At 42.7% G+C, this 15,426-nt stretch overlaps 3 protein-coding genes across 3 annotated transcripts in view; 1 reads left to right on the top strand and 2 right to left on the bottom strand.

Annotated features, from left to right (window-relative positions):
- Positions 1-1,369: 1,369 nt before the first annotated feature.
- Positions 1,370-5,857, bottom strand: LOC123992772 (claudin-3-like). The gene is made up of 3 exons (XM_046294266.1): positions 5,193-5,857; positions 3,923-3,939; positions 1,370-3,290 (listed from the first exon to the last, which is right to left on the bottom strand). The coding sequence occupies exons 1-3, from the start codon at positions 5,652-5,654 to the stop codon at positions 2,630-2,632; spliced, it is 1,140 nt and encodes a 379-aa protein (XP_046150222.1). The 5' UTR covers positions 5,655-5,857; the 3' UTR covers positions 1,370-2,629.
- A 1,962-nt stretch (positions 5,858-7,819) lies between these two features.
- On the bottom strand, positions 7,820-9,093 carry LOC123993936 (claudin-4). Its single transcript, XM_046296418.1, has one exon. The coding sequence runs from the start codon at positions 8,877-8,879 to the stop codon at positions 8,205-8,207; it is 675 nt and encodes a 224-aa protein (XP_046152374.1). The 5' UTR covers positions 8,880-9,093; the 3' UTR covers positions 7,820-8,204.
- Positions 9,094-14,765: 5,672 nt separating this feature from the next.
- The window catches only part of LOC123992770 (claudin-4-like), a 32,056-nt gene continuing 31,395 nt past the window's right edge, over positions 14,766-15,426 (top strand). Inside the window, exon 1 of the mRNA XM_046294265.1 lies at positions 14,766-14,923. The gene's annotated coding sequence lies outside the window, so the exon portion shown is untranslated. The remainder of the gene's footprint in view (positions 14,924-15,426) is intronic.

The following is a 15,426-nucleotide window of genomic DNA, read 5'->3' as shown; positions in this document are numbered from 1 at the left end:
GCATAGAGATCTCCAGCCCACCATGGTAATACTGCTGAAATAACCCTGAGGTGGGATCAATGATTAACACCCTTCAAACACCCTATACTGCCCCAGTCTTGTATAGGAAAAGCCATCTGAACTGCATATGTAGCCGGTACCACTTAACGTGATCAGTTTAATAATAGTCTCTCACCAGTTCTACATCTTTTGAAACTGAAGCTTTTGGACATCACACTTCCAAGATTTCCTAACATCTTAGAAAGAGATCCCATTATCCTAACTTTCATTTAGTAGGACCATCAGTCAGCCAACAAAAACAACGCAAATTAGCAAATTACAAATACATTGTTTTTGTTTTTCAACTGTATCAAATTACATTACTTTGAAATCATCATGATTGGAGTTCATACAGTCTTGTTACAGAAGTTGAATGGTTGTTGCCTTATGTTGCAATGTCAGAAGGTTGCATTTGACTCAGTTGAAAAGTAATTTGAATAATCAATGGGAAAATGTAGGGACACCATGCTTCAATAACTATAGAGCTGCTTATTCTATTCATATCTTAGCTTTTTAATGTACATTTTATCCCCCTTTTCGGAGAAAATAACAATGGACTATAGCCAAACTGAAACTGTACAGTAGTTAATATCACTGGATCCAGTCATGGTGATTAGATAGATATTTTGTTTGAAGTGACATTGATATGTGGAGGAAGAGACAACAGTTGGCTGGTAAGGTGCCGGTAAGGTGAGACTCCAGTCTCCAGGGACTTTTCTCTCCCATATTTACTATGAGAGCCCAATTAATATTTCAGCATTTGTAAGGTGCTACAGGATGTGTTTTAAACATGAGACTGGACATCTTAAAGTCACAGCCAGCATGCAGGAAACAGACTTCAAATTGGTTTTTAGAAACAATTAGACATTTGGTTCCTGTGCATTTCTTGGATTCATCTACGTCCTTAATTGAAGATGATATATGCTCTAGGCCTGCTGCTACTGATTCTAATTATACCTTTTCATCATTTCTTTCTGTCTTCTTTTCCTACTCTGCTGACATAACATTTGCCACCTGCACCTGTGAGGTGATCTCTTGTTGGTAATTGTTTATTGCTGTTGTGGTAAAGTTACTGATTGGTGGCGTTAACATGGCCTCTTGGATTGCATTTGAGGCTTCCTTTACACTGGCACATGTACTGATCCGTATCCCAGCATCCATCAACTTCTCATTGGATTAAAAAAAACATTACAAAATTGCTGATGTACAAAAAATATATTGTTGGTAGTGTATGAACCTCTGTGTGCAGATGGTAACTAAATAAAACAAGAGGAAAATATATACATTATTGATTATTGCTTTCGGAATGAAACCAATAGAGATGCAAACCTTCATAAAATAACTGTCTTTATTAAAAAGCAGGTGATGTGCAGAACTAACACACACTGTAGCACTGTTCTGGCTGGACACAGGTGCACAATGCCCCCATTTCTCCTCATTGCCCTAAAACACTGAGGCCTTCTGTTCGTCTGCTTCCAACCCGTTCTCCCTTCCCTCTGTGCACCACTATCCACACTGTGTTGAATTCATCTGTCATCTATCTGGAGTGTTGGTGACAGCATTCAGTACAGTTACAGTACTCTGTATGTTAGTAGTATTTTGTATCTTATTAGGATCCCCATTAGCTGCTGCCAAGGCAGTCGTTACTCTTCCTGGCATCCAAACAGATGATTACATCACACAATCACACCCTTAACACTGATGATAGAACATAACCATCAAACAAATGCATCTCTTCACAAAGTCTTTTACAAAACAAAATGCAAAAATATTCCAACACAAAATTCAAATCCTACATAAAAAATAAACACAGTTCCTTAAAAAAGTATTTGTGAACATACTGATTTTGTTCAATCTACTGTATTCTTGCAGTGAAATTTTTGTTGTTGTTCCACCTCTGTCTTTTTATTAAGGTATCAGTCAAATTTAGTATTTTTAACAGCCTTCCTTAGTTTCTGAAACCCAAGCAATGCGTCATTTATATGAGGCAATAACATAGAGAAATGTCAATGAGAAGATAATGATTGAATATTCTACATTCTATATCATTTGATGTAGCGTAGTTGCCTGAAGCTACGGAAATAATGAAATGTTAGTGATTTAAAATATGAATGGACTCAATGACTAACATCTTAGACAGGAATAATCATAAAAGTACAAACGTTGTGTCATTAATTCAATTAGGCTTGTGAATGTTTTTAAATGAGCTTGATATATTTTCAATGGATATGCATAGCTCACTAATAATCCAACCCTTAAGACCTTGTAATTAAATTAAGAAATGTAGAGACTACTGATCTTATTTTTAATTTCCTTTGTTCTCACTAAACCCAAATGGAAAGCATATGATCCTTCTTTTTTACACAATCCGGCCCTGGAACTTCTATGCTTTTCCTTTAGAGTAGATGTTACAGGGACAAGTACTGTACATACGTAGACAAATCCAACAAAACAATGGTGAAAAAAGCAAAAACAAACACATCCCTTCATTGCGGAGTCTCCTTGGGATTCATGAAGCCCCATTAGAAACACGTGTAGAATGACGTTTTTGGTTGCTACATAAATAGTTCTTGTCCCATCCATCGTCCCATCACACATAGTCTTTTCTCTCGAACCCGGGCCCACCTGGGGTAGAGCGTGAGACAGAGTATGCCATCCGTGAGGGGTTGTACCTCTTCTCCCGAGGGGGACAGGAACAGCAGAGGAGGCTTCCCCCGAGGATCATGAGGGCTGAAGCCCCCCAGCCAATGTAGAGCGCTGCCCCTAACTCCCTGCGCTGAGCATCAGTCAGCAGCGGGTTGTAGAAGTCCCGGATGATAGTGTTGGCTGACCAGGACACTGGTATCAGCTGCATGACTCCCGACACGATGAAGAACACCCCAGAGATGATCATGACTTTAGCTTTGGATGCCTCATCCTCGATACAGTTGGTGCACTTGGCCCCGGCGATGGCGATGAGCACGGCCAGGATGGCCAGGAGGATGGAGATGACCGTGAGGGCCCTGGCGGCCTGGAGGTCCTGGGAGAGGGCCAGCATGGAGTCATAGACCTTACACTGCATCTGGCCTGTGCTCTGGACAACACAGGTCATCCACAGGCCCTCCCAGATGATCTGAGCCGTGACGATGTTGCTGCCGATGAAGGCTGTTACTCGCCACATGGGCAGGGTGCAGGACACGATGGCAATGATCCATCCTAATACGCATAGAGCGATCCCCACTAACTCCAACCCTGCAGACATGGTGGTAGTTCTGTTGTTGCTGGAGCTCCTTTTGTGTTCCTTTCAGTGCGCCGTGTTCCGTCACACCTGAGATACCTGAGAGGATCTGACAGAGGATCTGTGAGAAAGAAAGAGACCAGCCAGAGTCAGAGACACTAACACCAATTGACTTAATTTAGCCCCTTGCACCTGTGAGTTTGTGATGTGTGATGTTCTGGTGCAGCCGGGAAGACAAGTATCCTTTATATCCCAGATCAGCTGAAGGGAGGAGCCCTGGAAGGTCCAAAAAAATGCTTCTCTGTGACATCACAGGGTAGGATTAAAAGTTGTAAAAAAAAGGTGGTTTTCAAAACCTGCAAGGAGTTACTAGCCAGAGGGGGAGGGTATTATCTTGCTCTTCACGTCACCACAAATCTCATAGTGTTTGAAAATCACTCTTTTTAAAATGTTTTAGCTTTTGACATCGGTTAGAATTTTTAAACTTTATATATATATATATTTTTTTTAAACCTAAATTAAAAATGAGGTTGAAAAGTGGGGGAATTTCCCTTTACTCTTTAATAGATTAGCCCTAATCTTGTCTCCTCAGAGCAATCATTCTCTCACAGCATTAGCTGAAGCAGCTTGTAAAATAAGAATGCCTGATCTCAATTCATCGGCAACAAGCTGTCTTGTTCACTCTATTTGACGTGGTCTAACGGTCATGTCTGTCTGTCACTGACTCCAGTGCCCTTGAATTCCTAACAACCGAGAGGGTCTCCCCTAGTTATGCCCCAGAAACTGGGATAATAGACTTTCATGACCCGGTGTTGATAACTCTCTCCGATCCCCATCTTGCTATGAAACAGGCCCATTGTTTTGGGGGCCATTTTGGAATGGCTGAAAGTGGGGGGCTGACAAAGCAAGCTCCTTGTTATCTAAGCCCAACAGATATGGTAGTCAGACAGGTAGCTAGCAGTTATGAAAGATAATCCAACTCAACACATCATTACCATGGATACCCAAGGATCAGTGAAGGAAAATGCCTGTTATTTCCTGATCTGGGTAGAATGAATGACACAGAGGCAGTTCTCTGATATAAGCTAAGAGATTCAAACATACTTTTCTTATAAACTGTATAGCGAGTAGCACAGGACCTAGTGGCACTTCCCATGTAGCAAATCACTTAATAATGTGAATGAAATGTACTGTACTGTATAAAGTAACATATAGCAACAAGTTATATTTTTCTGTCATTGTATTAAAACATATTTGAAGAAAAAATGAAGTTTTATGAAACAGTTTTTATTGTGAAATTGACACACATCAAACATCAAAATAGTTGATATTTTCACACTTAACAAAAGCTTTTAAACGGTCAGTGTTTGGCATATTGTTATCCAACATACACACAACATAAGCTGTTATTCATTCAGTCTGTAGAATATAAAATGTAACAATGCAGATGGCTTCAATTCAACTCCTTTCAAATAGTAAGATTACAATACAATATTTACAACACCTTTGTATATTTTAAACAGGCATACAGTACGAAATAAAGGTACACCAAGTCCAGTTTGTTGTGTTCCCCTTCAACAGAGCACCATCAAAAATGATCCAGCAAAAAGCAGTATTTTATTGTATTGGTAGAAATCACCACCATTTGATCTGTTCTGGAATTCAAGGTTGGTATCAAATGTCCTTCATCCGCTGAGCAGAAAACAGAAAGCAGCTGCTGCCAGATATCCAGGTCAGTTCAAACATAGTCTCTTTTATCATAGCCGCTAGGGGCCACAGACCTGGTCAGGGAGTACACCATCCGCGAGGGCGGCCCTGCATACCTCTTCTCAGGTTGTGGGGGGCAACTACAGCACAGGATGCACCCCCCAATGAGGAGAAAAGCGGCTGCAGCCCAGCCCAGGTAGAGAGCCCCTCCAATCTCCCTCTTGTGAGCCTCAGGAGTGATGGGACTATAGAACTCCATGATGATGCTGTTGGCTGACCAGGACACCGGGATCAGCTGCGTCAACGATGCTACGATGAAGGCTACCCCCGCTGCGATCATCAACCGGGCCTTGGCCGTCTCGTCCTTCACACAGTTGGTACACTTAGCCCCCACCCCGGCCACCAGCACCCCCATGATTCCCACAACTATGGAGATGACTGTGAGGGCTCGGGCTGCCTGCAGGTCAGAGCTGAGGGCCAGCATGGAGTCATATACCTTACACTGCATCTGGCCCGTGCTTTGGACCACACAGGTCATCCAGATACCCTCCCAGATGGTCTGAGCCGTGATGATGTTGACCCCAATGAAAGCGGACACCCTCCACATGGGCAGGGCGCAGGACACGATGCTCAATATCCAACCCAGGACAGCCAGGATCATCCCCAGGATCTCTAGTCTCAACACGGCCATTTTCTTGTTTTACCTTCCTCTGTAAGCAAGTCTACAGGTGTCTTCACTCTCTTCACTTCACTGTCTCAACTTCACGCACAGAACGGTTTCACTGTCTGGGTTCTGCTCTGGAATTCTCACCACCTGTATACTCCCAGTTATCTTTATATCACTCCACCAACAGAAGGTAGAGTCTCATGGCGATTGGCCAAGGAGGTTTTCAAATGTTTTTTCTTTTCTTTCTTCTCAATGACCCCCAGAAAAAGCTTTGGCATGAGAACGGCTTGGCTGCACAGATTAATGATTGAAAGGTTGGGCCATGATTGATCCCCAACTGTTTGGGCTGAGGGGAAGGTCAATAAATGGCCAAAGCGAAATAGTTAAAGGATAACGAACAGGTTAAGAATGGACAAGGTAATAATTACAAGTGGAGGAATTGGGAATAACAGAAACTCACGTGTTCGTTCAGCAGATGTCTACCATTGTACAATTATGTTCAGTTCAAGATACATATTTAGCTCTCTATGGAGTGTTTACCTCAGTGTATTACTGCTAACCCTTAGAGAGAGCTGCCTAGGAGGATCTGTGTTGGCCTACTGTGTACAAGCACTATTGGCTAGTTTCCAACCCAAATACCCCAATGAAGGCATAAGCTGAATTGCGTTGGGTTTAATAATAAATATATTTTGAAACAAACTTCCATTGTTGCTGAATATATTTTCATCTGGTTTCCAACCCCAGCAGTAGGGCTCTTTCTTGGATCACTTTCTTTCAAAATGACATGACCTGGGTCAGGAGCCAATGACTGCTCTCTCTGGTACCTGATAACATTAGTTTGGGAGATGACGTTGCACAATGAATAAATGCAAAGCTGCATTTGATCATTGTTTTCCACTGCCATGATTCAGACAACAGACAAGCCTGAATTTCGTAGTAAATTGTATCTTCTTTCTGACTGCCTTTGAAGATTTCTGACAAAATGTGAGACTCCGTTATCTTTTGTCTTTGTTTGGCTAACCGATTTAGAGATCACAGTTAGACAAGTTTCTATCCAGTGGACAAACATCTCCCAGTGAGTGAGTGGGATAGTGGTCATTGTGGCTTGGGAGTTGATGTGATGAGTGGGTCAGTGTTATCAGACAGTGTTCTTGTCAACAAGGTCACTCTGCACCAAAGGGTTTCACCTTTATTTGAACTGTGTCAACTGTCTGCAGCACAGGAAGTCCCACACACAGACCCTGGACTCTGCATGGTTATAGATGGGTACTTACACTCCACAGGTGAACAGACTGAGTAACACAATAGAGCTATGGAGGCTATGCTTGTTTGTATGATGCTCAAACATCCCTAGGCAGTACTTTAAGTCTATGCTATAAGACTGTCTTAAAAGTGTTTTGCCCTTATCTTATTCTTAGACTATAATGTAAATAAAGCCATTGTCCTATTTTTCATCAATAGGAGCATTGTGAAAGAAGCTAGTTCACCTTATGATCACAGTGTGGTTTACCTACCTCCCCTCCCTATGAGGGGAGGGGAGGTAGAGGCACCCTTCAGCAGAGGCACCCTTCAGAAACAGCAGAGGCACCCTTCAGAAACAGCAGAGGCACCCTTCAGAAACAGCAGAGGCACCCTTCAGAAACAAAAATGACATTGTTGCTGCTCACATTAGCATTGAAATCAAAAACCGTATTTGTGCGCGGTAGACGGGCTGAGTTGTCTAGATTTCAGGTGATATGGACCTGCAGGCATTCCTTCCCTATATTTTGGTATATTTCTTCAGATCCTGTGTCTTCAATGGGATGTCCTGTCTCAGTGTTCCGTTGGTAGCCTGACCTTGTTAAGCCAGTTTCATCCTTAAGCATAGGCACGGTTACCCCTCTGCACATTCATAGCATTCCTGTGGTTATATCATCTGCGATAAGACCTTACTTTCAGAAGGGAATGTCCCTGCTATAAGCCAATTTAACAAAAAAGGAGTTGCTTGTCAGTATGATGTATACTATTGTATACACACATTAGCTGGCACAGTACATGATGTACTCACATTATGATATCATACTGCTGGATAATAATGCAAAATGCTGTAATTTTCCCAGTAAAGAGTGAACTTATCTTCATTTGTGTATCATCATTGTCAGTCGTGCTAGAAGATTCTGAGTAGACGCAACTTACTTAGGGTTAAATGGGAAAGTTATTTTAATTATTTTAAACAACATTAACATTTTCATGATCTAAATCTTCATCATTGAGTAACATTCATTTGGAATTTAGTACACATTTTTAACAGGTAAAACATGAATAAGATATTTCTCTAATTTATTTGACTCTATAAATGCATGTCTCTAGCTTTACAGAAATCATATATGTAAAACACAATCTTGCATTAATCGGCAATCATTTATACTTTATATCTGAATCAAATATCCCACATGGCTGCATTTGTTCTGCACTACCCCTATAGTGTGCAATCAGGAAAGGGGGGTCGCTAACAGTAGTTATCCCATCAGTCCCATCAGTCCCATCAGTCTCAAGGGGCTGTCTCTATACTAAAGCCATTGAACATACACTCTCTCACACATAGTCCCTCCTCATATATCCATTGACAGACATGGGAGACTTGACCGCAGAGTAGTTCACCACCTTGTGGTGCCCAGACCCAGACCCGTTCCCACCCTGGGGTGCTTTCGGGGGGCAGGAGCAGCAGAGTAGAGCTCCCCCTAGGAGAAGCAGACAGGAGGCAGTCCATCCAAAATACAGTGAGTTCCCAAACTCCCTCTTCCCCGTTTCCTCCAGCATCGGGTCGTAGAAATCCAAGACGATGGTGTTAGCCGTCCACGATACAGCCGTCAGCAGCAACAGCCCCGCCATGATGAAGGTCACCCCGGCTCCCATCAACATGCGAGGCTTGCTGCCCGTGTCCGAGCTGCAGTTGGTGCACTTGGCCCCGGCTACAGACAGGCCGATGCCCATGATGCACAGCACCATAGAGACAATGACCAGGGCTCGGGCCGCCTGTAGGTCCACAGGGAGTCCAAGCATGGAGTCGTGGACCTTGCAGTGCATCTGGCCCGTGCTCTGGACAGAACAGTTCATCCACAGGCCCTCCCAGATCACTTGAGATATGACAATGTTCTGGCCAATGTAGGCGGCTACTCTCCACATTGGCAGGCCACAGGCTACCATGACCCCTAGCCAGCCTGACACACAAAGGATCATACCCAGGATCTCCAGGCCGGCCGAGGCCATCTCTGGAACTAGTCTCTCCCTGTCCCTGGGTGCTCTGGTCCTGGTCTGTGGCTGTCGTCTTTCTCTGTTCTTGGTGATGTGATCTTGGGCTGTGGTCTGTCCCTTGTGCAGAGCTGTTGTAGTCTCCCCTTGTCCCCTGGCACTGGGCTGTTGTCTGTCTCTGTTCCTGTGTCCTCTGGGCTGGGGTTGGGCTGCAGTAGTCACTCCCTATCCCTGGGTCTCTCAGGTTTGGTCTGGATAGAAGGCGCTCTGTGTCTCAGAGCACAGCCCTCTAAAGATGATATCAGATCTCCTTGGCCCTGGATAAGACTTTAGTCAGTTAGGGGGAAAGAGAAGGAGAGTGGGATAAACATATTCCACCGTTCTTTATACTGCTAAGAAGATTGTAAAGTGGAGTCAGTTTACATTCAAATAACACCAAATATTTTAGGGTAACATTGATATTTTCGCTTCACAGCTAAATCGGGTAGTTCCAGTAACTGAATCACTGTCTTTGCATATGAGGTCAAGACACACAATGACAGGCTTTGTTCAGTCAGTTAGACAGATACATTATACCTCTTGGGAGAAACCGCTCTGCTCAGAACAGGCCTGGCACTGAACATGTGTCTTACTCTGTCTGTTTTGTTCAACTAAGTTCTCTAAGTCTTATACCATGAAAAGAACATGTGAACTGAACAGGAAAAACTCTAGCCCTATAAAACATTTTACCTTGTTTGTTAGCGTATTCACTCAAGTTGTAATGGATGTTCTCTGGACGTAAATAAAATGATGAAGGGTGGCTATCAGACAAACAACTGTCCTGTCCTGGTAGAGTTGTTAGGGTTGGCTGGCCAGCTCTATGTGATTTATAGTCCATTATAGGCACTTGTCTCACTAACAGGGGTCATCACTGGAGTCATAGGTCAAGACAGGGGTCACTGCTGTCTCATACCTCCCACCAGATAGTTAAAACAACACCTAACAACACATGCCGTCTCACTTGGCTGATCTCCACTACAGGTTGTTGGATGGCCAAAAACGTATTATCACTGAATCATCACTGAAAGTCCCTGAATGCCCAAATTCCTTATGAAATATCTTTCTTTTTTTTGAGATACAGAATGTCCTTGTCAGATCAGAACAGGGATATTGCAAACAGAGTTGTTTATGGGTGTGTATAATGGTTGTGCAGCCAGAGGGAGACTGTCTGTCTGTCTGTCTGTCTGTCTGTCTGTCTGTCTGTCTGTCTGTCTGTCTGTCTGTCTGTCTGTCTGTCTGTCTGTCTGTCTGTCTGTCTGTCTGTCTGTCTGTCTGTCTGTCTGTCTGTCTGTCTGTCTGTCTGTCTGTCTGTCTGTCTGTCTGTCTGTCTGTCTGTCTGTCTGTCTGTCTGTCTGTCTGTCTGTCTGTCTGTCTGTCTGTATGTATGTATGTATGTATGTATGTATGTTTGTGGTGTGTATAATGGTTGTGCAGCCAGAGGGAGTCTGTCTGTCTGTCTGTCTGTCTGTCTGTCTGTCTGTCTGTCTGTCTGTCTGTCTGTCTGTCTGTCTGTCTGTCTGTCTGTCTGTCTGTCTGTCTGTCTGTCTGTCTGTCTGTCTGTCTGTCTGTCTGTCTGTCTGTCTGTCCGTCCGTCCGTCCGTCCGTCCGTCCGTCCGTCCGTCCGTCCGTCCGTCCGTCCGTCCGTCCGTCCGTCCGTCCGTCCGTCCGTCCGTCCGTCCGTCCGTCCGTCCGTCCGTCCGTCCGTCCGTCCGTCCGTCCGTCTGTCTGTCGAAATGGTCCAAACTATTGCTGTTTTGCCTACAGCAAGTTGTATAAAGCTCATTAAATGTGGTGTTATATGCAAACTACAAAAATACTTAAAAAGTGTCAACTAAACATTCAACGATCTTAGTGGTTACTTCCTAATACGAAGGGGAACTGAGGAGTAAAAAGACAAAAATTATCTCTGTTTACAGAAGATGTCAATTTTTTTTATCTAGAAATAAAATGAAGTTACTTCAGAGATGTGTGAGGACAAGCATCATCGATAACACAAGCCTCATCATGAAAACAGAAGCTACGATTAAGTTCCAAATAATTATATTGTATATGTTGGCTCCCGTTACTGTAGTTACTGTAATATTCACAACCAAAATATGTATGAGCAGCTTTGTGACTCAAAATGAATCAGAAATGCATAGTTCAGTTTCTGCAAAAGACTAATTTGCCTTACAGTTGGTAGCAGCGTTGTACTAGTCTATGATAACTCTGGGGAGACTGGCTATAATCCTAGACTCATATCACAATACAAAACACACGTGTCCAGGAACACCTAGAGAAGGCTACCCACAGACAGAATACCTACAGGATAAGGTTTGAATCACAACAGGGGAGCTGATTGGTAGCTTGGTACATCATCCTAAATTGAATTCTAACAGACTGCAACTCAAGGAGACACCATGTGGTGGAGAAGGGTAACTGCTGACACTGAAGGACTGTACTCTAGGATGCAAGATATTTTCTTACAAGCACATTAATATCTGTGGAAATTAAATGTTTACTATTGGTATAATTTAGAGAGTCATCAGGTTTGAAGCAGGTATTTGGTAAGAGTTCTCTCTGGAAAGGGAACAAGCACAAACACTCCCCGGTTGTTCACCTGCGGTTGGAACGGGAGCAGGTTAGACCAGTTTCCAGGGTTACAGGTGCCTGGCTAGCTTGTCACTACCTCCTGCCATGTATATATACATGGCATGAGGTAGGTACAATCTTTTTTGGTAACAGGGAGAACTATTTTGGGTTCCATGTAGAACCCTCTGTGGAAAGGGTTTTACATGGAACCCAGAAGGGTTTTACCTATAACCAAAAAGGGTTCTTCAAAGGGTTTTCCTATGTGGACAGCCGAAGAAACATTTCAGGTCCTAGATAGCACCTTTTTTTCTAAGAGTGTAGGGAGAGAGCGAGAGAGAGCGAGACAGAGGGAGAGAGAGAGAGAGAGAGAGAGAGAGAGAGAGAGAGAGAGAGAGAGAGAGAGAGAGAGAGAGAGAGAGAGAGAGAGAGAGAGAGAGAGAGAGAGAGAGAGAGAGAGAGAGAGAGAGAGCGAGAGAGAGAGAGCGAAACAGAGAGAGTGAGAGAGAGAGAGAGAGAGAGAGAGAGAGAGAGAGAGAGAGAGAGAGAGAGAGAGAGAGAGAGAAAGAGAGAGAGAGAGAGAGAGAGAGTACCTTGATGATAGATTCTCTACCTTCTCTAAATTCTTCAATTTTAAAACCTTTTTTGGTGACACTTTTTCTTCTAGTATCTGAAATAATTAAACACAATATAGATGAAAAACTTTTAGTAACCAAAAGTAGACAGAGAGATAACTTTTGGAGAAATGTTTTCCTCTGACATTCCTGTACTGTAGTACATTCAGAGTTAATGCTAGGTTCCAGCAAATGAATAACAGAAAATCCTTGTAGGCAGAATTGCTTTCTCTCCCTGTCACTTTTTGTCACTCACTATTGCACAATCCAGTCTGTAACTCTTGGTGTCTCTGATGCCACAACACACTATGGCACATTACTCAGCATTATCCCCTGAGAAAATACGATCGGACAAAATAATTGAAAAATGTGATTACCTGCCTCTAAATTCATCCCTTCATTAGAAAACATGAAATTACAGTGTGATACATTCAACATGTAGATTTAAAGGAACTTGTGAGTCGACTGTGTCTGGAGGATAGTCACCTAAATCTTCTGAGAATTATAAAGATTCTCATGACAAGAAATGAAGTATTATAACAACTCTTAATACACCTGATGACCCCTTTGATTTAGTTTACATGTCATGATGCATGTGATGCTCTGTCAATCCAGAACCACATGAGTCATTGAATTTCCTGTGCTTCTAATGGTTGCTAGTTAACGTGAGATCTTTGTCGCATGCTTGGATAACCCACTGAAACTGTGACTCCGTCCCCTTCATCATGATCCCTGGGCACAGAATAATTACATCACAGATCACACACAACAACCTCCCCCTGACTCCTGCCCAACCACCCACACAGATACACACATGGATATCCGTATTTGTAGGAGAAAACCACACATCCTTATTTTCATCAACCATTATACTAAAACCAAATACAAAATTCTCCCGTAATAGCATCACGGGAGTGCAACATGCCTTCTAGCCTTTCGTTAGGCCGTCATTGTAAATAAGAATTTGTTCTTAACTGACTTGCCTAGTTAAATAAAGGTTAAATAAAATTCAATAAGTAAATAGTTCACACCCGCAACAATAACAATGTCTGAAAATACCACTACCTCTACATAAGCTAATTCACACTTCTAAGAATGATCAAATGTGTGGTTGGGTTATACCACCTAGTATTATATAAAAAAGCTATGACTATTCAACCCCAGAAGTTATGGTTCAATTAGCACTACACACAGGCTGTGTTTCTACTTCCTGTGGTGTGAAAAGCACTAAAGGTACAGTTTAGACCAGGGATGTTCGATTCCAGTTCTGCAGGGCCTAAATAGTTCTGTATTTTGTTTCTTCTAGTTAATTGCACTCACCTGGTGTCCCAGGTCTGAATGAGTCCCTTAATTGAAGGAGAGGATACAAACCAGAAGTGTTTCAGCCCTCCAGGGCCGACATTGAACAGCACTGGTTTAGACAGTGGCAGGTGTTTTTGTCTCTTTGTGACCAACGTCATGTGATCCTGGGAGTAGTGTGTGCCTTTTATTGAAACTGCGTGTATCTCAACAAGCCTTTTATTTCTTACACCCAGAACAACAATAACAATATCTGGAAATACTATCATTCAGTTTCAACTGCCTCTTTATGAGGAGTTCCACAACGTGATCAACATTACACCATAGAACCAGATGTATGCTGTTTGACCAAAAAACTAGAAACAATCTAACAACATGTTACCACGTTACTAGGCTAATTACAGTGTTACTACAGCTGTATAAGAGAACACTGGACGAGAAGAAATCATGAAAAGTGTTACCAAAATAAGAAAAACAGTTATGTTGCAAGAAGGTTCTGCTTTCTAGGTGTCTATGTTGTTTTCGATATCTCTCTTTAGGTGTCTACGTTGTTTACGGCATTCCTTTCTAGGTGTCTATGTTGTTTACGGCATTCCTCTCTAGGTGTCTATGTTGTTTACGGAATTCCTTTCTAGGTGTCTATGTTGTTTACAGCATTCCTCTCTAGGTGTCTATGTTGTTTACGGAATTCCTTTCTAGGTGTCTATGTTGTTTACGGAATTCCTTTCTAGGTATCTATGTTGTTTACGGCATTCCTTTCTAGGTATCTATGTTGTTTATGGCATTCCTTTCTAGGTGTCTATGTTGTTTATGTTGTTTATTCCTTTCGGCTAGGTATCATTCCTTTCTAGGTGTCTATGTTGCATTCCTTTTTATCTATGTTGCATTCCTTTCTAGGTATCTATGTTGTTTATGGCATTCCTTTCTAGGTGTCTATGTTGTTTACGGCATTCCTTTCTAGGTATCTATGTTGTTTACGGCATTCCTTTCTAGGTGTCTATGTTGTTTACAGCATTCCTTTCTAGGTATCTATGTTGTTTACGGCATTCCTGGGTAGCAGCACTGCGGGTGTTTGAGTGTTTGATTACATGTTTACTACGTGATCTGGTGTAGGACTCCTGATCCTAAAACAGTGGACCCTCTGAGGCCGATCTGAGTTTAATCTCAGTTATAAGGTGATACGCTCCAAAACAATCTCTCCTCCTCAATGCGTAGTGCCAGAGTGTGGAACTCAATCTCCTTGAGTTTCTCCATGCCAGGGTAAAATAGGGGCATTGTTCCTAGAGGTAATTTAAGCTCTCTAACAGTGGCCTCTTTCATATATGGAAACAATCTGTATCGTCCCCCCCCCCTTCCTTTTCTCTCTACAGTCTGACAACTGCGATCACCTTCGGTTGTGTTTGTGGCTAGTCGAAGACAGACCCGTCCACAGAACTAACCAGCCAGACCCCTTGTCCATCAAAGCAGACACGTCCTCCAGGCGAACGGAAGAACAACAGGCTATAGCCCTCCAACCCCTAAGGACTGACATCTCCTTGCAAGGTCAGCTTTCAAGTATTCCTTTTTGCTCTTGCCTCTACAAAATGGTGGATGAACTGAATGACTTGTCTGATGTGCATCTATCAACTGCTCAGGTGACATAAAGAAAGATTTGATTGATTGATTGGTTGGTTGATTGGTTGGTTGATTGGTTGGTTGATTGATACTTTAACATAATCACACATCGCTGGAGGGGAGTTCACTTTTTCTCTCTGAGTAGAGTAGAGTAACAGGACAATAATTCACTCACTCAAATGCGGTGGTCTTTATCCGATTTCACATTTATGTCCAATTGTAATGTTTTAATGAAATGGCGTGGTGTAGTGCAAATATTTTTGTACGGAAGTGCCCCCCCCCCCCCCCCCAAAAAAATGTTTAAGTACGTCGTAATTTCTCAATCAAAGTTTGTACTGACAGATGTAGCCTATTGAATATTATTACAAAATATACGTAAAATGCATCCTCCAAATGCAACGTCTGCCTATGTCGACGCACATATTGTCTCA

This window comes from Oncorhynchus gorbuscha, linkage group LG13 (genome assembly GCF_021184085.1).
Source record: "Oncorhynchus gorbuscha isolate QuinsamMale2020 ecotype Even-year linkage group LG13, OgorEven_v1.0, whole genome shotgun sequence".
In the NCBI taxonomy this organism is placed as follows: Eukaryota; Metazoa; Chordata; class Actinopteri; order Salmoniformes; family Salmonidae; genus Oncorhynchus; species Oncorhynchus gorbuscha.
This window is presented reverse-complemented; position numbering and strand designations above follow the sequence as displayed.

Excerpts from the sequence above, each read along its gene's own strand:
- LOC123992772 (XM_046294266.1), bottom strand. The coding sequence starts at position 5,654 with ATGGCCGTGTTGAGACTAGAGATCCTGGGGATGATCCTGGCTGTCCTG.
- LOC123993936 (XM_046296418.1), bottom strand. The coding sequence starts at position 8,879 with ATGGCCTCGGCCGGCCTGGAGATCCTGGGTATGATCCTTTGTGTGTCA.